The sequence below is a fragment of the Stomoxys calcitrans genome, chromosome 5 (genome assembly GCF_963082655.1).
Source record: "Stomoxys calcitrans chromosome 5, idStoCalc2.1, whole genome shotgun sequence".
Lineage (NCBI taxonomy): Eukaryota > Metazoa > Arthropoda > Insecta > Diptera > Muscidae > Stomoxys > Stomoxys calcitrans.
The window spans coordinates 26,174,827-26,198,176 of NC_081556.1; the positions used below are offsets into that span (position 1 = coordinate 26,174,827).

Below are 23,350 nucleotides of genomic sequence, written 5' to 3' on the forward strand. Positions count from 1 at the left end.
GTACTGCGCAGGAAGGAAAGTAGACCTTGACTCAACGGCGTAGAGTATGAATGCGGAGGTTTGGGCGCAGACACAATCACGATGTTATTGATAATCTCTAGATATGGGGTCCACCTCGAAGAAATGCGAAAGCGGTTCCGGGGTAGAATTAGTATACAGGGGTGAAACAGTTAGGGTTTTTAGCCGGTACCGACGATAACGGCATAAGGCAAGAGACATAAACGTCACAAGCGTAAAGCATTTTCCCATCCTGACCCTCAAAACAAAAAAAAAAAAATTTTTGAACGTCGCTTCAAAAGTCCACCAACTGTTCAATACTCACCGTATCCAAAGGATGGCTTGTTTGTGCATCACAACCGCATTGACACCATCTGATGCACTGACACCATCTGATAAAGATACACCTTATGCCTCTGGGCATTGTGGCTAGACATATTGCTGCGACCACAGTTGTGAGGCTCAGGGAGCTCTCTCTTTGATCATACGGCGGCTACGCACACTGTGGAATCCCCATGTTTTAGGCAGTGTGGATTACTCATATCCTGAGCAGCTTTTTGATGGAAGCACTGTATTAGTATTCCCGATAGAAACTAATAAACTACCATATTCCTGGTAAAATGTTATAGACCATTCCTTTGAGAATCTCTTATTCCTTTTGAGGCTGTTTGACATAGCGAAGAAAGAGAGAGAGAACACGGCAGAGGGCTGGGACAAATATCGTGCAGCCCTGGGCTGGTTCAAGGAGTCACTGGACAAAATTATATGAAGAATTGAAGGCTTTGCAAGTGCTCTGTAAAGATCTCTGGTCGCAAGGAGACGATGAAACTACTCATGGAGACGCACTTACTCCACGGAAGATCTTTTTGATAACATTGTCGGTTTGTCGGATAGTTTGGAACTCAAGGAAAAGATAGAACTGAAATATCCCGGCAATTCTGCAGGAGTCTCTTGGAGTTTTTCTGTCATGAGTGGAATGGATTTTCCTAGCGATATTGAGGGGATTGGGCTGGAAGTGGACGAATAGTATGCTACGAGGAACGTTTAGCAGCACGGACTTGGGAGATAGTGTGATCATAAGACGGTTTACTAGGGAAACGCTTTAGCGACGAGTGAGAATATTGGGGAGAATATTGTAAATTTTTTTGCGCCAAAAACAAATCATGGTTGCTATGGTCGGGGTCAGGGTCCGTCCACCCCAAAATACCTCCCTATTATAAAAAATATATTTTGGTTGGAAATTGATTGATTTTCGGGAAATTGATACTCAATTTCGGCACAAAGACCCTGGGGTCCACTCCACCCTCAAATATAACTAACTTACCGATCATGCCAATATGGGGCTCACATAAAATGTGAGCACGAAGCTTATATTCACGGTAAGGACCAAGTGTCTAGGTGACCACCCCACCCTCGAAATACCCCCTAAACAGGAAATATTTACCAATACGGTAATATAGAACTCAAAAGGAATGCATTTGGGAGTAGAGTAAAAATTTGCTCAGGAACCAAGCAGGGGCAAACTTTTCGCACATCAATAAGTGCTTTCCGATTCAAGATTAAACTCAATGCTCAGGGACCTTTTTTTATAGCCGAGTTCGAATGACATGCCGCAGTGCGACCCTCTTTGGGGAGAATATTGTAAATGACCACGCATTGGATGGTACCTTGCAAATGTCACCAGCATTACGAGGGGATAACCACCGCTGAACATCTTTTTATGATGTTCTCGCCAGGATTCGAAAGCAGGCGTTCAGCGTCGTAGGCTACAATGGCACGAATTCGATATCCACATTCAGGGCGGAGTGTCCCCACCCTTAAAATACATAAGAGAGTTAAAGAAGACGCAGCGGAGCGGGCTCGGTTCGGCTAGTTAAGTATATATATTCTGGATCGTCTCAACGTAGGGAGTCGACGAAGTCATGTCCGTCTGTCGAATTCACGATAGCGGTCGAACGCATTGGGGATTGCAAATGAGCCATATCCGTTCAGATTTGGATAGCTCCCATATAAACCCATCTCCCGTTTTGAATTCTTGAGCCCCTGGAAGCCGCAATTTTTTTTCCGATTTGGCCAAAATTTTACAAATAGTTTTCTGCTATGACTTTCAATAACTGTGCCAAGTACGCTCCAAATCGGTCTATAACCTGATATAGCTTCCATATAAACGGATCTCCCAATTTGACTTCTTAAGCCCCTGGAAGCCATAATTTTTGTCCGATTTGGCATTAATTTTGCACAAATAGTGGCAAAGTTGTTAAAAGTCGTAAGGGAACATCCTTTTTTTTTTCCGATCCGATTTGGATGAAATATTGCATGCGGTGTTCTGACTTCCAACAATTGTGCGAAGTAATGTCCACATCAGTCTATAACATGATATAGCTCCCATATAAACCGATCTCTCTATTATCCTTGTTCGGTTCCTTGAAGCTTTAGTTTTTGCTGGTTTGACTGAAGTTTGGTATATAGAATAAAATAATGCCCTTCAACTAAATTTAGATTGTATAACTTTTTAGCAAAATCTGTGTTGCTGGGTTCCCAAGATTCGGCCCGGCCGCATTTATTGCGCTTTTATTTGTTAGTATTCGCCCAGGTTTAACTCTAATTTAAGGCCATCTTCGAAAACCACAAATATTTTGGCATCTTCCGATTGCTAAGTCATTGATATCAGCTGTTCTTACACTTTAAAATCAGCTGTTGTCCATGAATTAGCGAAAGAATCGAATGCAAACTTGTTGATGGTGTCTCAAGTATGTGATCTGCCTTTACCCAGAGGTCTTGAGGTTCGAAAACCAGGGTGAGTCTGCATCCTTAATTCAAATTTAAGACTTTATGAACACCGAACACCAACATAGCACAGAGGTTATCATGATGACTTATGACGATAAGCGCCTGGGTTCGAATCCTAGTGAAAAGAACAGAAACAAGTAAAAGCGTGCTAAGTTCGGCCAGGCCGAATCTTACATACCCTCCACCATGGATCGCATTTGCCGAGTTCTTCTCCCGGCATCTCTCCTTAGGCAAAAAAGGATATAAGAAAAGATTTTCTCTGATATTATTATATTACTACATGTTGGAGACCTGTATAAAATGTCAGCCAATTCGAATAAGAATTGCGCCCTTTGGGGGCTCAAGAAGTAAAATAGAGAGATCGATTTATATGGGAGCTGTATCGGGCTATAGACCGATTCAGATCATAATAAACACGTATGTTGATGGTCCTGAGAGGATCCGTAGTACATAATTTCAGGCAAATCGGATAATAATTGCGATCTCTAGAGGCTCAAGAAGTCAAGATCCCAGATCGGTTTATATGGCAGCCATATCAGGTTATGAACCGATTTGTACTATACTTGGCACAGTTGTTGGATATCATAACAAAACACGTCGTGCAAAATTTCATTCCAATCGGATTAGAATTGCGCAGTCTAGAGGCTCAAGAAGTCAAGACCCAAGATCGGTTTATATGGCAACTTTATCAGGTTATGGACCGATTTGAAACATACTCGGCAACGTTGTTGGACATCATCACAAAACACGTCGTGCAAAATTTCATTCCAATCGGATAAGAATTGCGCACTCTAGAGGCTCAAGAAGTCAAGACCCAAGATCGGTTTATATGGCAGCTATATCAGGTTATGGACCGATTTGAACCACACTTGGCATAGTTATTGGATATCATAACGAAACACGTCGTGCAAAATTTCATCCTAATCGGATAAGAATTGCGCACTCTAGAGGCTCAAGAACTCAAGACCCAAGATCGGTTTATATGGCAGCTATATCAAAACATGGACCGATATGGCCTATTTACAATACCAGCCGACCTAAACTAATAAGAAGTTTTTGTGCAAAATTTCAAGCGGCTAGCTTTACTCCTTGGGAAGTTAGCGTGCTTTCGACAGACAGACGGACGGACGGACATGGCTAGATCGACATAAAATGTCGCGACGATCAAGAATATATATACTTTATGGGGTTTCAGACGAATATTTCGAGTAGTTACAAACAGAATGACGATATTAGTATACACCCCATCTTATGGTGGAGGGTATAAAAACATTTCACCGGCGGTTATCTTCTCCTAATGCTGGCGACATTTGCGAGATACTATGCCATGTAAAAATTTCTCCCAAAGAGAAATCGCTTTGCGGGACGTCGTGCTGACTCGGCTGTAAAATGAAGATCCCTAATCATTGAGCTTAAACTTGGATCGGACAGCGTTCATTGATATGAGAGAGGTTTGCCTCTGCTCCTTAATGGAATTTTGATGGGCAAATTTGCAAACGGTTTTTTGAACACCAAATACTGCTATTAAGTTTTATATGATGTAAGGTACCTATAGACTACCACACAATGTATATGTTTGTAGTGGCGGTAACTACCAACACATTACCGGTAAACGAACGCAATGCGATGCAAACGTTTTTATTGCTGTGAAATGTAATCGTTTAGATCTGTCGGATAGGTCTATCAAATGTGATTTGTTTTAGACATAATTAACATTTTCAAAATCTCTGTTAAGGTGTGCAAGCAAACTAGCGACCAATGGGCGTATGTGATTTTTCGCGACTGTATGTAGTTGGCAGGTGTGCGGACTGCGGTAGAGCGTGTGACTCTATTCGCATGTAAATGGGTGAGCGTGTGCAATCGATCAATGGGGTACGGGTGGGTGATAATGGGTGAACTATTATTATTATTGTATAATCGTTTAAAAAACCAAACACTAAATATTGTGGGAGTAGGCAAAACTTAGCAAAGTACTTACCACAAATTTGGTTAAATGTTGGTATTTCAAGTCTGGCAAATTGACACGATTTTTGATGTGTCTTTAACGTCAGAGCTTTGGTCTAAAAGAAATGTAAAAAGTAGATACTGCATAAATGGCAAAAAAAAAATATAATTTTAATATTAAAAGATAAAATCAAAAAATATCAGATAATTAGGGCCTAATAACAAGAAAAATTTTATTTTGGTTTCTTATAGAAAAATCCTACTGGATTAGACCTATTGAGGTGACTTTTTATATCTATACATAGGATGGGGGCATCATAATTTTGTCATTGCATCTTTAACATCTTGAATTATGATCGTCGAATCTAGGATGTATATATGGCCTGGATCATTATGACCCCATTACTGGACGGCAAATGATCCGATTCTCTGGAACCTAGTAAAAAAAGAAATCTTTTGGATTTCAATAGGTACAGCGCGAAACTTGAAATTTTTCACATATAACTCTTGTTAATGTAGGTCGGTTGGGATTATAAATTGGCTAAATCGGTCTATGTTAAGAAATAGTTTCCAAGTTAACCGATCTTCCGAATATATTCCTCCTATGACTTTAAATAGATGTATCAAGTATGTTCCTACTCGGTCCAAAATCTGATATAGCTTCCACATAAACCGAACTCTCGAATATACATCTTGAGCCTCTGAAGAGCTCATTGGTCTTATCTCTCTCCTGTAGAGTCAGTGGACTATCCTTGGGTTCAGTCTCTATTTCGTCTTCATCCTTCATCTTCAAAGTCACGCTCCTAATTCAGTTTTCTGTCCAAGATTACTCCTAAGTATTTTACCTTGTCAGATATCGAAATCGTTCAGATACGTGGTGACTCCACCTTTGTCTTCCTCGTGAACAGCTGCTACGCAGATGGTTTCAATTCCATCCTCAGTCAGCATCTTTAATAGGATATTTATAATGGTCACCCATAGAAGTGGCGACAAAACCCCCTTTGAGACGTGCCCTTCTCCCTTATATTTATGACATGTAACCCTTAGTTTATCCACTTGTTCCTTAGCATATGGTTTATCCAATCTCTAATTACCCGGTCCACTCGGTACTGGTCTAAGAATTGGATCAGTGTATCGGTCCTTACATTGTTAAACGCATTGTAAATCGTCGAAATGTTTTAAAACTTTTTTTGTTCGATTTTGACATCCCTGTAGGAACAACAAAATCAACAACAACAACATCATTGCATTTGGTATGTTAACATACTAAACTCAACAATACCATAAATCTTAAAGTGAAGTACGACATATACAAAACCTCTACAGAAATGGACTAAAATCCGCCATTACTCTAATGCTTTCACACTGACACAACCACGAACACTTGTATAGATACACATGTATGTATGTATGTACGTATGTACTGTTATACTCATGTGCACACGCAATATGACACAGCCACACATCAACTTAACGCCACTCACACACAATCAAAAGGACGTTAACACAAAATTTAAATTGTGTTTTGAAAAATCCTTTCTAAACCGTCTTTTATGCCTGCTGCCGTGTGCCATTGGCTGCCGCGTGTTCAAATGCTGGCTGAATGGCCTAAAAGTAGGCTTTAGAAACACATTTGTTTTGTTGCTTTATTAGTTTTTAGTTTCGCTGCCTAGTTGACACTCCTCATTTGGCGAAATGGCATGCATGCAAAGTCGTAGAAACTGTTTTTTTTTTGTGATGCGTGGATTTTTCACATTCTCACACGGACACGTTCAGGACCACTAATGTGGCAAAGGGTATAAGTGAAAAATTTAAAACAGCAATGAAGAGGGGAAAACTTATGAAATTTTTTTGGATGCATAGAAAGAAGATCATTATCACAAAAGCACAAGGTTTCAGTCACATTAACTTGATTTCCTATCTTTTTCATTTTTTAACCTTTCGAAAAGTTGTAAATTTACATTTACGTATCCATTTTTCGTAAGTTAGTCTCTTTTCAAAAATAACAACCAGAAATAACATTTGCGTTTTTCTTTTCCATTTGCTTTAAATCGTTATTTGATTTGCATATAGGCCATCTTTCTTTGTGGCTGGCTGTCATTTTAAATAACTGTCTTTGTTCTTCTTTGAACTTTGAATAGAACTTTGAATGACCAATGGCAAAGAAATGGCCTCAATAGCAATAGAATTAGATTGGCCTAAAATTGGAAATTGTCATTAGGCTATAAAACTTTGCAAAATTATTAAGATTTTTTTTTTTACTAAAGTATTCAAGCTAAAAATATGTGCAAATCACGCCAAGTTTTCTAATTTCCATTGTATTTAAATTATGTATGGCCAATTCTTGCTAATTTGCAAAAGGAGGTGATTAAGGAACAAGGCGTATGGAAAGGATTTTAAGGGTAGGTCATTGTTGATTTAACTGCCTGCGAATATTTGTTCTATTTTTATGATGACATTTAAAGTAGATGCTAACTTTAATTTACTGCAAGAAACAAGTAACTGCAAATTTAGGTCGAACAATGCCAATTAGATCTAAGTCCAAATTCGATTGGCCTAAACTTAGTAATTGTCATTTGGCTATAAAATCACGTCAATTTTGCCAATTTTCATTTTATTTTAAATATAAAGTCAATTGCTCTTTAATTTGAAATTGGAGATGATTAAAGAAATAAAATGACAATGGCAAAGAATTTTAGGCTACGCCATTGTTGATTAAACTACCTGATTTTTTTTTAATTTTATTATGACATAAAAATAGTTATTAGTTTCAATTTACTGAAATGAAAAAATTTTAACAAAGTTAACTTTATAATACCTAAACCAAAGTCGATTGATGGTAAAGTAATGCAAATTTTGCCCACAGGAGCAAACTTCGCACATATCAATGAGTGCATTCCGATTCAACTCTAAGCTCAATGATATAGGGGCCTCCCTTTTATAGCCGAGTCCGAACGGCGTGCCGCAGTATGACACCTCTCTGGAGAGAAGTTTTATATGGCACAGTACCTCGCAAATGTTGCCAATATTAGGGCAGAAAAACCACCGATGAAAAAAAAATTTTTTTCTCGCCAGGATTCGAACCCAGGTTTTCAGCGTCATAGGCTGACATGCTAACATGTAGATCTTAACTGATTCTTATAGTCTAGAACTCAAATCTGTTAATACATACAGCGAAGCCGACAGAAAGTGCTACCAATACAACTGACACAAATTTTTGTGTGATAATTCATTTCTTAGTCCTTTCCTTGGTCGCTAAAATGACGCATATGGTTCAGATTGGCATTTAGCTAATTCTACAGTCACTGTGTGGTGGAAATGAAGTGCGGTTTATGATTTATAAGACACTAGCTGACCCGGGCCTGCTCCGCTGCGCCTCTTTTACTTATCTATTTTCGACAATAAAAGATCATTTAGTGAAATACTATGCTAACTTGACTAACAGTTTAACAATATAAGTGCCTATATCTGAATCCCATATGATCTTTATTGGTCTACGAATTTAAGTTTGGAGGTGTACTCCTTTCTTAAAATACTTCATTTCAGACCGATATTCTCATGATGTCTGATTTAGTGGTGTTTTCGGGGGAGAGGTGGTCCCCCAGATACTTGGCCCTGAAAAAATATCAGCATCGTGCTCTTCTCTCAAATACCATTTATTTACCATATTGCAATTGGCTTAAGAGGAGTTTACAAGATGAGGCGGCCCTCAAACACATGGCCCCAAAATTGGTTATCAAATTCGTGTTCTAATTTCAAATTCCTTTCATTTGAGCCACATATTGGCATGGTCGAAAAATGTTTCCCTTTGGGGGTGTTTTGGGAAAGGGGTGATGCCCTTAACACATGGTCCTACATTTGGATATCAAATTCGTATTCTACTCCCAAAAACCTTTATTTGAGGCCCATATTGCGATGGTCAGTAAAAAATTGCTGTTTGTGGTGTATTTTGGCAAAGGGGCAGATCCCACAAAATTGGTCCCGAAAGTGGGTATCAATTCTTGATCTACCTTCCAATACCTTTCATTTAAGCTCCACATTGACATGGTAGGTAAATATGCCCGATTTAGGGGTGTTTTGGGGATTGGGGTGGTCCCCCATAAACTAAGCCCTGAAAATATATCAGCAACATGTTCTAATCTCATATCTCATTGCGAATGACCTCAAAAGTGGATATCAAATTCGTTCTCTATTCTCACTTAAACTCCTTATTGCAAATGTCAGCAAATATATCCGGTTTGGGATATTGGCCCTAAATATTATGAATATTTAGTTCCACTCTCTTTAAGACCCAAATTGTCTTGGTGAGCAAATACGTCCTATTTCGGGGTTGTTATGGTGGTGGGACGTCCGCTAGACAGTTGGCCCCTAATGTTGATATCAGATACGTGGTCTACTCCCACATACCTTTAATTTGAGCCCCATATTTCCATAGTCTTCAAATATGACCGGCTTGGGGGGTGTTTTGAGGAATGGGCTGCCACTCAGTGAGCTGGCCTTGAAAATGTATATCGGATTCGTGTTCCACTTTAAAAACCTCTTATTTGAGCCTCATATTGCAACAGTCAGAAAATACTTAGTATTTGGGTGGTGTTGTGGGGGTGGCGTGGCCCCATAGACACTTTTCCCGAATATTGATATCAAATTCGTGCTTTACTCCCAAAGACCTTTCATTTGAGCCCCATATTGCTATGGTCGTAAACGTGTCCCCTTTGGGGGAGGTTTTTGGGGAGAGGCGGCCCCCAAAACACTTGGTCCCATATTTGGATATCAGATTCGAATTCTACACAAAAAAAAACCTTTTATTTAAGCCCCATATTCCCATGGTCAGTAAATAAGTCCTGTTTGGGAGGTGTTTTGGGAAAGGGTTCCACCCCCCTCCGCCCCCCCAGAAACGTGATCCCACATTTGGATATCACATTCGTATTCTACTCGCAAAAACCTTTCATTTGAGTCTTATATTGCCATGATCGGTATATGTCCGATTTAGGGGTGTTTTTGGGGTTGGGTGGTGTTGTGGGGGTGGGATGGCCCCATAGACACTTTTCCTGAATATTAATTATCAGATTATTAATATCAGATTTGTGCTTTACTCCCAAATACCTTTCTTTTGAGCCCCATGTGGCTATGGTCGTATATGTGTCCCCTTTGGTGGAGGTTTTTGGGGAGAGGCGGACCCCCAAACACTTGGTCTCATATTTGGATATCAGATTCTTATTATACATTTAAATACCTTTTATTTAAGCCCCATATTCCCATGGTCAGTAAATAAGTCCAGTTTGGGGTGTGTTTTGGGGAAGGAGTGGAACCCCAGAAACGTGGTCCCACATTTGGATATCAGATTCGTATTCTACTCGCAAATACCTTTCATTTGAGTCCCATATTGCCATGGTCGGTAAATATGTCCGATTTAGGGGTGTTTTGGGGCTTGGGGTGGACCCCCTAGCACTTGGTCCGACAATTGAATATCAGATACGTTTTCTTATCCTAAATACCTTTCATTTGAGTCCCATATTGTCGTGATTGGTCTAAATATATGTTTGGTAGGTTTTAGGGTGGGGCAGCCCCCCTGGGTACCCCATCCGAAATGTGGATAGCAAATTTTTGATTTTTGGTTACTATATGAGAGCACACAAAATTTCGCTTAAATCGCACCACCCATCTCCGAGATCTGGCGTTTCTGAAAATTAGGGTAAGGGTGAGGGTCCGCCCCTCCTTCAGGTATCAAAAAATGTAGTACCCTATTTTCACCACGGGGTCACTATGCACCATCTGTGAACTTTTCAAGAAAATCGGTTCAGCCGAATTCGTCAGGGGTTATTGGGGAAATTGTGTATGAGCCGAAAAGATTTGGGCGATAAGAAGTTTCGACTCCTTTATGTCGCCAGGCTCTGATGAGGTATCGCCGGTTGAACTACATGCTGTATCTGATAGACTGGTTACTTGGCTTTGGGAAATACACTCTGCTTGTACTAGCATGTCATATATTGGGTTGCCCAAAAAGTAATTGCGGATTTTTTAAAAGAAAGTAAATGCATTTTTAATAAAACTTACAATGAACTTTAATCAAATATACTTTTTTTACACTTTTTTTCTAAAGCAAGCTAAAAGTAACAGCTGATAACTGACAGAAGAAAGAATGCAATTACAGAGTCACAAGCTGTGAAAAAATTTGTCAACGCCGACTATATGAAAAATCCGCAATTACTTTTTGGGCAACCCAATATATTTGTGGCATATCCCTCTATCCCACCCCACCCCAAAGATCATTTTCATTCCGAAAGCAGGAAAATCCTAGTACACGAAGGTGAAAGATTTGGGGAATCCTTTATGCTGAAGAATTTTAAGAGGTTGATAGAAACAAGGAGGCCACCGTAGCGCAGAGGTTAGCATGTCCGCCTATGACGCTGAACGCCTGGGTTTGAATCCTGGCAGAAACATCAGAACATTTTTCATCGGTGGTTATCCCCTCCTAATGCTGGTGAAATTTGCGAGGTACTGTACCATTCGGTATGGCAGCCATGTAAAAACTTCTCCCCAAAGATGTGTCGCTTGGCGGCATGCCGTTCGGACTCGGCTATAAAAAGGAGGTGCCATATCAGTAAGCTTTAAATTGAATCGGACAGCACCTATTGATTTGAGAGAAGTTTGCCTCAGTTCCTTAATGTAATGTTCAGGGGCAAATTTTCCTTTGCAATCTTCAAACATTGAATTATATGAACCGTACCATCGATTCAAATAAAGATTTCATGGATTTTTCTGAATCTTATGTGTTTTTTTGTTGTTGTTGAAAAACTTTCCTATAGCTCTTAACAAATCCCCCCTTTTAAACCCGAAATCCATTCATGGAAGTGGAAATTCAAAAGATTGCATTAGATCTTAGGTCTTGGTGATATAATATTCTGAATTCTCACCTTTGGTAGTCATATAAATACAATTAAGTCCTGGTAACAACTGTATAGAAACAATTAAAACGTTATCTCTCATTGTCTAATAAAAAAACCTATTGATAACTTTATTAATAATTTGATATGTTACTTCCCTCTCTTTCAATTAAATTGTAAGCACATACATACTTACATATATTTTGCTACCACAATATATTCGATGCTATTAAAATTGTTATTTGTTTATTGTTTCTATGCCCACCATCGAAGGACGGTTGTATATTCATTATACGCTACACCACTACTGTGGTACAGGGTATTATTACTTAGTGCATTTGTTTGTAACATCCAGAAGGAATAAAGATAGACCCATTGATTAGTATAGCGATCGACTCAGAATCACTTTCTGATTCCATTTAGCTATGTCCGTCTGTCTGTAATTCTGTCCATGTTAATTTGTGTACAAAGTACAGGTCGCAATTTTCATCCCATTGTCTTCAAATTCAGTACAGACATGCTTTTCGGCCTAGAGACGAAGCCTATTGAAATTGGAAAAAATCGTTTCAGATTTGGATATAGCTCCCATATATATGTTCGTCCGATTTGCAGTAATAATGAAATAAAATGGCTACTTGTAAACCGATTCTTTCTCGAAATTTGGAGGAAGTATTTTCTTATTAGTCTCGACATTACTGGTGAATTTCATAGAAATCGGTTTAGATTTAGATATAGCTCTCATATATATGTTCGTCCGATTTGCAGTAATAATGCAATAAAATGGTCATTTGTTAACCGATTCTCAGGAAATTTGGCAGGAATGATTTTGTTATGACTCTCGACATTACTGGTGAATTTCATAGAAATCGGTCGAGATTAAGATATAGCTGTCATATATATCTATCGCCCGATTTTCACACCTAGAGCCATTAATAGGAACTACCCTACACACTCCAGGGAAACTGGAAACTCTGGGTATTCCTCATGTGAGTTAAGTTTTCAGGACTAGTCACGAAGGACAACGAATGATAGATGGTCACAAAGAGGGGGCTGTGAGCATTCCAGAACTATGTGGCCTAATGTTTGTTGTTCACTGACAGTTAAATAGTTCAGTCGTGTTTTAATGGATCTCCCTCCTAATACACTTTGCGCCAAGTGCTTTAAGGCTTTAAGTGCCAAATCGATAGCCTGCCACGTTTGTAGAGCTAAATATCATTTTTTCTGTGCGGACATTGATGCAAATATTGCCGAACTTTTTATTAAAAACGCGAACTTAGTTTTCAACTGCAATGATTGTTTGCGTCTCACTTCTAATCTAATTGCTGGCATTTCATCTTTAAAAACTGAAGTAAGAGAACTCAAGCTCTTAATCGACTCTTCACTGAGAGCAGAAGTGCACGAATTGAAGCAAATAATAGAGAACAACAAGCAAACTGAAAAAAAACAACGGCATCAACATAACTCCAATCTTAATACTGCAGCAGTGAGGAGCCGTGATGTTGTTGGTAAGGTTCAAAGTACAAATGCCCCTGTCGCTGCTGCTGTCGAACATTCGTTGAACGTAAACAACAGCCAACATGTTGTGCCATACGCGTCATCTGTATCATCGCTTAACACAGTAGATGCTAATGCTGTTGATAATGATGATGCTGTGTTTGAAGCCAACGTCCTACCTAATTCTAATTGGGTGCGTGTCCAGAGGCGTAGAAAAAGAAAGGATAAGGTCATTTATGGTGAAAATAATACAACAAATGAATTGGATGTTGTTATTTCTAAGAAATGGGTGCATATTTCATCTTTTAAGCCATCAGTTACGAGCGAGCATATCACTGACTTTATTCAAAAGAATGCTAACATTGCAAAGTCTAATATGGAGTGCTATGTGCTTGTGAAAAAAGATGTTGACATCAATAGTTTAAAACGCGTCAACTTTAAGCTTGGTGTTACATCTAATCATTACGATGACGTCATCAACCCAAAGTTATGGCCTACTGATATTAGAATTCGTCCATTTATAAATTTTCAAAAAATGGCAGTGGAATCGCTTCCCCATTGATTAATGAGGTGCATGGTTTAAAAATTTACTACCATAATCTGTCTGGTATGCGTACGAAATCCAAGGATGTTTTTGATTTCTCCAATCAATTGAACTATGATGTTATTGCTCTTGTTGAAACCTGGTTGAACGATGACTTTTGTGATGCTGAGTTCTTCGATCTAAATTTATTTGCTGTTTACCGTAAAGATAGAAATGTTTCAAGGACTGGATATTCTAGAGGAGGTGGTGTGCTCTTGGCCGTTAAATCTCAATACAAGTCAAACTTATGTGGTTTGGATGATGACAGCGGATTATTAGACCAAATTGCTGTATGCATAAATGGTTTAAATCTTAGCGTTGTATTATGTTTGTCTTACATACCCCCAGGTAGTAGTGCATCTATTTATTCGAAGCATATTGATAATATTTTTGCTATTGAAGTAAGCATGGGGTCGAAAGCTAATATTTGTGTTATGGGTGATTTTAATTTACCTAACATTTGTTGGTCAAAATTTGACGACAATCATTTTTTAACGCCCACTAATGTAAACAAGGATTACGAGGTCAATTGTATTGATACTTTATTAAGTTTAAATCTTGTTCAAATTAATCATTTTTCTAATCAACTTCACCGATTTCTTGATCTTATTTTTGTTCCAAATGATTTTAAATTTAATGTTTATGAATGTTTGGCTCCAATTTCCCCATCTAATCTACATCATATGCCTATTGTTGTTGAAGTAGGTTATTTTAACTTTCTAAAATCATCACCGTCTCAAAATCTGGCTCTAAATTATAACGTTTGTGATTTTAATATGTTGAATTCAATTCTTGGCTCCATTGATTGGATAAAAATATTTAATGATAAAACATCATCAGTTTGTTATGATTTTTTTATAGAAAAAGTCTCTGATATACTTAAATCTAATGTTCCGTTTAAGAAAAATAAGCCACATAAACTGCCTTGGTATACGACAGGTCTTAAGAAACTTAAAAATTTACGAAATAAATTTCATAAGCGCTTTTTGGCGCATGGTGATCCAGAAGATTTGGTCCAATGCAAGCATTATCAACGTGAATTTAATTTTTTAAATAAATTCCTCTATAAGCAATACATTCTGGATAAAGAGAATGAAATTAAAGCCAATCCTAAAAGCTTTTGGTCTTATGTTAACTCTAAAAGGAAAACATCTGATATCCCATCTACTCTCACATATAATGGCTGTACATCAAAATCTGGTGTGGACGTGGTTAATATGTTTGCTTCTTTTTTCAAATCTAATTTTGATTCTCCCGTAACAAGTAGCGCGGCAGTCCTTGATTCTGTATCTGCTATTAATTTGGCAAATATTTCTGTTTCGGATGAAGATGTGTTGGACGCTATTTTTAATATTAAGAATAGTTTTAAACACGACGCCGATGGCCTTTGTGCTTATTTTCTAAAAAAGTGTTCTATTTGTGTAGCTCCAATTTTAACTTTCATTTTCAATCTCTCTATTAAGGAGGGTATATTTATTAATAGATGGAAAGTAGCATCAATTACCCCAGTTTTTAAAGGTGGCAGAAAAGACGATGTAACTTGTTACAGGCCAATTGCTAAATTGTCGTGTGTTTCAAAAGTGTTTGAGCATGTTATTCACAAAAAATTGTTTTTTATTTGCAAATCATTTATTTCTCCCCATCAGCATGGATTTTTTTCAGGAAGATCAACTTCAACTAATTTGGTTCTCTTTACAGAATATTGCCTATCTGCCTTTGAACGTGGCTGTCAAGTTGAAGCCATTTACACAGATTTATCAAAAGCTTTCGATAAAGTATCACATTCTATATTGCTCGATAAATTACAAGAATTAGGGTTTCATTCCAATTTTCTTTCTTGGATCGCTTCATATCTTCACAACAGAGTGTGTACAGTAAAGGTGGAGAGTTTTGTATCTTCACCTTATATTCAAACTTCCGGTGTGCCTCAGGGTAGTATCTTGGGGCCACTTCTTTTTATTTTATTCATAAATGGCATTTCCTCATGCTTTTCAACATCTAGATTTCTGCTCTATGCTGATGATTTAAAAATATTTCATAAAATTGAGTCTATGTCTGATGTCTTCGATTTACAGAATGACTTGGACAATCTGCTGAGTTGGTGTATTAGCAACAAGCTTCTTATAAATTTATCGAAATGTGCTCACGTCTCTTTTTACAGATTGCGTCATCCAATCCAAACTTCATTTAAAATTGGTAATTGTGTACTTAAAAAATCAACTTCAGTTCGCGACCTGGGTGTGATTTTTGATTTCTCCTTGTCCTTTGTTCCACATATTGACTATATAATACCTGATGCTTATAAGGTCCTTGCTTTTATTAAGAGAAATTGCTTTGATTTTTCTGATCCTAACACTTTCAAGATATTATATACAACTTTTGTTAGATCAAAGTTGGAGTATGCCGCCATCATTTGGGATCCTTATTGTATTTCGCATATCGGTCGTATTGAACGAATTCAAAAACTTTTTTCTAAATTTGCCCTTAGGCCTTTGTTTCCTTTGGAGCATCCACCATATCGGTCGCGATGTTTGTTACTGGGACTACAGAGTTTGGATTGCCGTAGAAAATTTCAGTCTGCTTTATTTATTTTTGATTTGATTAATAATCGTGTCGATTCTCCCGATTTGTTGGCTTTAGTTCCGTTTTCTGTTCCAGTAAGGAGTTTACGATTTACTGATTTATTTAGTATTAAATTTCATCGTTGCAATTATGCCCGCAATGGACCACTAACACGCTCATTTTTAAATTTAAATCGAATTAATTTAAATTTTCAAAAAGAATCGAAGCCAAGTATTGATTTTAGCACATCTAAAGAAGTATTTAGGTCAAGTTTATATTGCGCTTTTCCCCTAACATAGTTTTTGTAAATATATTTATATTTTTTGAATTTAATCTTAGTCTGTAAGGATATGAATTCCATTGACTATAATAATAAATAAATAAATAAATAATTAATCTAGACTTGAAGAGGCCTAATCTAGACTTGAAGAGGTCTACTGCTTTGCTGTCATTGGCTTGAACGGACATCTCAGTCATGACAGCTCACTGTCTAATCGGAAAACATGCTGACAGACTGAAAGTTGCCAGCACAACTTTTGCAGAAGCTGTAAGGACATCGAAGAAGAAGAGACTAATCATCTTCTGTGTGTGTATCCCACACTAGCAGCCAGAAGGAGTTCCACTTTAGGTTCTCATTTCTTTGAGAACCTGTCTGATTTAGCTGATGTGAACATTCGCAAGTTCTTGGACTTTTAAAGCGATCTGGATGGTTCAACGGTAGGAACTCGAAGACATCTTATTTCTTCTGTTCCTTTGGTAACACAATCGATGAAAAAGTCTAAGTGAGCCTGATGGCAGACTGCCACTTAAACCTAATCTAACCAGTGCCGCACTGGAAGTCAGAAGGTTCTCATTTCTTGGAGAACTTGTCTGACCTAATCTAGACTCGAAGAGGTCTACTGCTTTGCAGTCATTGGCTTGAACGGACATCTCAGTCATGACAGTTCACTGTCTAATCGGAAAACATGCTGACAGACTGAAAGTTGCCAGCAACGACTTTTGCAGAAGCTGTAAGGACATCGAAGAAGAAGAGACTATAGATCATCTTCTGTGTGTGTGTCCCTCACTAGCAGTCAGAAGGAGTTCCACTTAAGGTTGTCATTTCTTTGAGAACCTCTCTGATGTGAACATTGGTCTTTTTAAAGCGATCTGGATGGTTCAATGGTAGGAACTAGAAGTCATCTTCCTTCTTCTGTTCCTGTGGTATCACAATGAACGAAAACGTCTGAGTGAGTCTGATGGCAGATTGCCACTTTAACCTGACCTAACCAACCCCTGTTCCTTAATGGAATGTTCACGGGAAATTTGGTTAGTTAGTTAGTTGGGTATCCATAGTTCGTTTCGGCCGAACTTAATGCGTTTTTATTTGTTTGCATTCAGATTCAATTTGTTGGATACTTTTAATAAGTATTGCACTTACGTTAAGATAATGTAATTAAATTTAAGATAATGTAATTAACATTATCAGTTACCTGCACAACAAAATCAGTCAGTTTCACATTCGTAATGAATAAGTTCACTTCAGGAAAGGCACAGTTGTAAAAAACATGAAATATGGAACACGATGAGATCAAGGAGCTGCCGCATTCCACCAACGATGAAGGATCAGAACACAAAAGAAAACGTGAAGACAACGCGGAAAATAGCGATTCATTAAAACCCACTGAAATCGACTACCAGCATCATAATCACATAAACACTCACAAACTTAATGGGCCAGTTGGTTGTTACGAAAATAAAATTGATCACGATCCAAATGATGCAGGAGCTTTTCCTACATTTACCATAGCACCACCGCGAATCGGTCGTCAATTATCCCAAACAACGGCGTTCTCCACCCACAGTGAGAAACCTCCACGTTACAATTGTGACGAGTGTTGTACAGTACTATAGGTACTATCAGAATAAGACTCATATACGCAGTTAAGTTGTACAAATATAATAAAGAAGAGAAGAACTGACTCACTGCTAAGAAAACAAATGGTGTCAGAATTTGTCATTTTAATCAAAATTCTATACAAGTGGCTTTCAGAGAAAAGTTGTAAATATTAAAACATAGCAGCTACAAAGTTGTTTTATATGTAAAAGAAGATAGAAGAACACAACAATTGTTTCCAAACGTCATTTATGAAAGTGAAAATTGTTTGCCATATTCTGCCATTTCCCTCACAAACGAGCAGCATATGCAAATTGTTGAAATTTAACGCGAGGACGTAGAGTATGAAAGTTTTTAAGAACAGTTCACTGGCCATCAAGGCCATAGAAACCAGGACGACACAGTCTTGGAGTGTAAGAAGGCGATTAAAGCCATTTTGATGGCCTGGCACTCCTATCGTTTGCATGCCGGGCCATAGCGGAGGAAGGGGGAATGAAAGAGCAGACGATTTTACCTGGAAGGCCAGGGGATTGCCAGTAGTAAATTTGGTGAATCGCACGCTTTTCGGGGCGACTATGTCTGATTTAACGTAGTGGGCGACGAACACTGTGGAACAGTAAAACTGTCGGTAGGACGATGAAAATCCTATGAAGAGATGCGGATATTGACAAGTCGAGGTTATTTCCAAAGGAAAGGGGACATTCTTACTGTTCTGATATGTGAAAACTGTCGACAGGACTATGAAAATCCTATGAGGAGATTCGAATATTGAATAAGTCGAGGTTAATACTAAAGGGAAGGAGATCAATATAGTTTTCGTTTAAGACACACAGGACAACGAGCACATTCATGTAGAACAGGTGCGGCATGTAGGAAGAATGATGAGATATTGGATCATGTCATTGCCTGGCCTTCGCGCCAAACAGACACCGGCACTTAGGTTGCGACATAATACCAGAAATGAATCAATTTAGGGTCGTGTTATGGAAAACAATAACGGATTTTGAAAGTAGCATGGAACTCCATACGAACAAACCTAACAAATTTTGCCCATGAACATTCCACTAAGGAAAAGGAGCAAACTTTTCACATATCAATGAGTGCAGTCCGATTCAAGTTTAAGCTCAATGATAAGAGGCCTCCTTTTTATAGCCGAGTTCGAACGGCCGCAGTGCGACATCTCTTAAGTGAGAAGTTTTTACATGGCATAGTACCTCACAAATGTTGCCAGCATTAGGAGGGGAAAACCACCGCTAAAAAATTTTTTTCTGATGGTCTCGCCAGGATTCGAACCCAGGCGTTCAGCGTCATAGGTGGACATGCTAACCTTTGCGCTACGGTGGCCTCCCGAAATCCACACGTAGATTCGTTTTTTGGAGGTTACTTCTTATACTAATTTCGTGATTCCCTTTGTAGGACATAGAAATATTGATCTAAGACCCAACAAGGTAACAAAGTGCATATTTTCTTGATAGTCTTGACATTTTTAGTCGATGGCTACGGCCGTCCGTCTGTCTGTTTGTCAAAAGCAATTTTCGAAGGAATAAAGCTAAGTGCTTGAAGTTTTGCATTAATACTTCTTGTTGGGATTGTAAATGGGCCCAATCGGTCATCGGTCCATGTTTTGGTATAGCTGCCATATAAACCGATATCTTGACTTCTTGAGCCTCTACAGGCCACAGTTCTTATCCGCTTTGACTGAAATTTTGCACCAAGTGTTTTATTTTGACTTCCAACAACTCTATCAAGTATGGCCCAAATCGGTTCATAAACTCATATAACTTCCGATTTCGGATCATGAGTTCTTGAGCCGCTGAGGGATGCAATTATTACTCGACTTGGCTGAAATCTTTTATGAAGTGTTTTGGTTTGACTATCAATAACTGTACCAAGTATGGCACAAATAGGTTCATAACCTGATATAACTTCCATATAAACCGATTTGGGATCTTAATTTCTTGAGCCGCTAGAGGGAGCAATTGTTATCCGATTTAGCATGAAATGTTTTTGGTTTGACCATCTACAATACAACTGTGCCAAGTATGGTGTAAATCGATTTATAAGCTGACATAACTCCCATATCATCGATCTGCGCAGCATTGTACAGGGATGTCGAGGGGCCTAGCAAAACTCACTGTTTCAGCGAAATCAGATGATAAATGTGACTTTTATGGCCACAAGACCTTAAATCGAGAGTTTCATATGAATGTCAGCTATATCTAAATATAGGCCAATGTGGGCCTTATTGAGCATGAATATCGAGGAGCCTAAAACAACGTAATGTTCCAAATTACATCCAAGTAGGGTACAAAATTTGTCTGTAATGGGCCTAAGTCCTTAAATCTTCAGATCGGTCTATGTTAGGGCTTTATCAGGAGATAGTCCGTATAGCCCAACTTCGAACTTTACCTGTCTATAGAAAAAACAAGAATCTGTGCAAAGTTTCAGCTTAACACCTCCATTTTAAAGACTGTAGCGTGATATCAATAGAAAGACGAACGGACATGGCTAGGTCGTCTTAGATTTTTGCTACGATCAAGAATATATATACTTTTTAGGGTCGGAAATGGAGGTAACCCTATCCTTTGGTAGTGGGTATAAAAATTCCCGTTTGGTGTGGTTTATTAGGCGATGGCACCATCTGTCCATTTTAATACCCACCACCGTAGGATAGGGGGTATATTCATTTAGTCATTCCGTTTGCAACACATCAAAATATCAATTCCCGACCCTACAAAGTAAATATATTTCGGATCGTCGTAAAATTCTAAAACGATTTATCGATGTCCGTGTGTCTCTCCGTCTGTCCATCCGTCTGTTGTAATCACTCTAGAGCCTTCAAAAATTGAGATATTAAGCTGGAATTTGGCACAGATACGTCTTTTTGATGCACGCTGCTTAAGTTCTTGAACGGACCAAATCGGACCATATTTGGATATAGCTGCTACATAGACCGATTTTCTGATAAAGGGTCTAATGCCCCTAAAAACTTTATTTTTCATCCGATTTTGCTGAAGTTTGAAACAGCTTCCCGAGAACTGATCCAAATATGGTTCAGATCGGGCTATATTTAGATATAGCTACCATATAGACCGATCTGCCGATAAGGGGACTGAAGATCGGACTATATTTAGATATAGCTACCATATAGATCTATATTCCGATAATAAAAGCTGTATTTACTGCAACATTGGGTTATTTAAAGTCTCCCAACATTTGACCTAAATATGGATAAAATCGGTCCATATTTAGATACAGCTGCTATATAGACCGACCTCCAGATAAAGAGTTTGAATCCCATAAAAGCTATAATTATTATCCGATTTCGCTGAAATTAGAAACAGTGGGTTATTTTAAGCCTCCCGACATGTGACCTAAATATGGTTCAGATCGGACTAATTAGATATAGGTGCCATATAGACCGATCTCCCGATTAAGGGTCTGAAGCCCATAAAAGCTATATTTTTTAACCCATTTCGCTGAAATTTGAAACAGTAAATAAATTTTAGCCTCCTGACCTAAATATGGTTCAGATAGGCCTATAATTAGATATAGCTGCTTCAGACACTACATGCAAAACTTCAGGGCTAAAGAAGGCAAATCGGGAGATAGGTTTACATGGGAGCTATATCTAAATCTGAAGCGGTATGGCCAATTTGCAATCCTCAACAACCTACATCCATATTAAGCTAGCTTTACGCGTTCGACCTCTTTCGTGATTTCGATGTCGGACGGACATGGCTAGGTCGACTCAGAACGTCGAGACGATCAAGAATATATATACATGGAGTCTCAGACGAATATTTCGAGGTGTTACAAACGGAATGATTAGATTAGTATACCCCCATTCTATGGTGGTAGGTATAAAAAAAGCTTAAAAAATCATTCATCTGAAGCTTTGACGTTGATAGCGAATATGAAGCATAAAATTAATGATGATATTCAAAATGATATACTTCATTGTTTACAAAATCCTTAGCGAATACTTCAAACATTGCCATTATGTTTATGACGACAAAATTTCATTTTCGTGTTTATTTTTATGTTCCTCAACTATTTTTGGCATTTAAAGGATTAATAAAACTCATTTCATAACACGATCAATTAAAAACATTTTCAAGGGGGTACTTTTCTCTAATCTTTCCTGTCACAATTTGCAATTTTGCTGCGATCATAGATTATAAAAAGATTTATATTTATTGCTTGAAATGTGTGAATACCTCCTTGCTGCTTCACACCTTTGCTTATCGGCTTATCAGTCTGCTAGCTACTCAACAATACATTGATAAAGCATTGGTGTTAAAATATTAATAAATTTATTTTTTTTTTTGCAATGCATCAGTAACAAATTTGTATTTAATTGGGCTACATCTCAGTTTGTCAGCGGAGAAAAACCAAACAACAAAATTAAAAAAAAATGACTCATGGCCATCATCATCACCATCATGGTGGTCATCACCATCACCATCATGGTGGCCATCATCATCACCACGGAATGACACATCATCATCATCACCACCATCGTCACCATGGTGGTTTCCATCATCACCACCACCACCGACGTCCACCTGCAATTTTTATCATTCCTACACACAACACAACCCATGGACCGCCACGTGACCCAGTCGATGAGCAATGTGATTGCAGGATGTGTTGCTGTACAATTCTTTAATCGCTGAATGAGCAATGTGAAATAATGAAATCATGTGTATTAAATTAGTATAAGCCATTATTTATTACAAATTGTTAAAAAAAAAACTTTATACGTTAAACAACAATGTGAATAATAAATAAAACATATAGACAATAAGTAAAAATGAACGTTGGTTACTCATCGCCATAGTTAGTTTTTTTTATAACAAAGTCTACTACAAAACTTGCAAAAATAAAAACATTATGCCTGTTTTCCTCTACAAATAAGCAGACACGAAGTGTTACGAAGTTCACACTGGTTTATCTGCTAAACTACAGCTACATGTGTATTTGTTTCATTGGCAGCTTCTTGTTTACAAGCCACCTAAAGCATTTGAGTTAATATAAAAAGAATGTTATACATGATTTAATCGGTTATGGTTGGCGACCTCAAACAACTTAAAGCATACAAAATGTATGTGTATCGCACCATAAACCATTAAATGATACCGGTAGCCTTGCCAAACGCCATGGTGGTACTTAAAAAACAATTGCAACAATGCCTGAAATGGTTCAGCGGCCGTATTG

General features: G+C 38.1%; 2 protein-coding genes across 4 annotated transcripts in view; both read left to right on the forward strand.

Moving 5' to 3' along the window:
* Window positions 1-22,877, forward strand: part of LOC131997659 (uncharacterized histidine-rich protein DDB_G0274557-like) — an 82,592-nt gene extending 59,715 nt beyond the window's left edge. Inside the window, exons 1-2 of one of the 3 annotated variants that reach the window (XM_059368866.1) lie at window positions 18,069-18,147; window positions 22,473-22,877. In XM_059368866.1, the coding sequence (XP_059224849.1) occupies window positions 22,548-22,802 (255 nt within the window). In that variant the 5' untranslated portion in view covers window positions 18,069-18,147; window positions 22,473-22,547 and the 3' untranslated portion in view covers window positions 22,803-22,877. Of the gene's footprint in view, window positions 1-18,068; window positions 18,182-22,472 lie in introns of those variants that run through there. The other 2 variants (XM_059368865.1, XM_059368867.1) reach the window with 2 other exon arrangements.
* Window positions 6,285-16,634, forward strand: LOC131997858 (uncharacterized). The gene is made up of 5 exons (XM_059369695.1): window positions 6,285-6,345; window positions 12,893-13,595; window positions 13,652-15,227; window positions 15,339-15,888; window positions 16,594-16,634. The coding sequence occupies exons 1-5, from the start codon at window positions 6,285-6,287 to the stop codon at window positions 16,632-16,634; spliced, it is 2,931 nt and encodes a 976-aa protein (XP_059225678.1).
* Window positions 22,878-23,350: the final 473 nt, after the last annotated feature.

Coding starts and splice junctions, on each gene's coding strand:
- LOC131997858 (XM_059369695.1), top strand. CDS start 6,285: ATGCCTGCTGCCGTGTGCCATTGGCTGCCGCGTGTTCAAATGCTGGCT. Junction 13,596..13,651: donor GATGACGTCATCAACCCAAA/GTTATGGCCTAC, acceptor AAAAAATGGCAG/TGGAATCGCTTCCCCATTGA. Junction 15,889..16,593: donor CCAAACTTCATTTAAAATTG/GTAATTGTGTAC, acceptor ATTTAATCTTAG/TCTGTAAGGATATGAATTCC.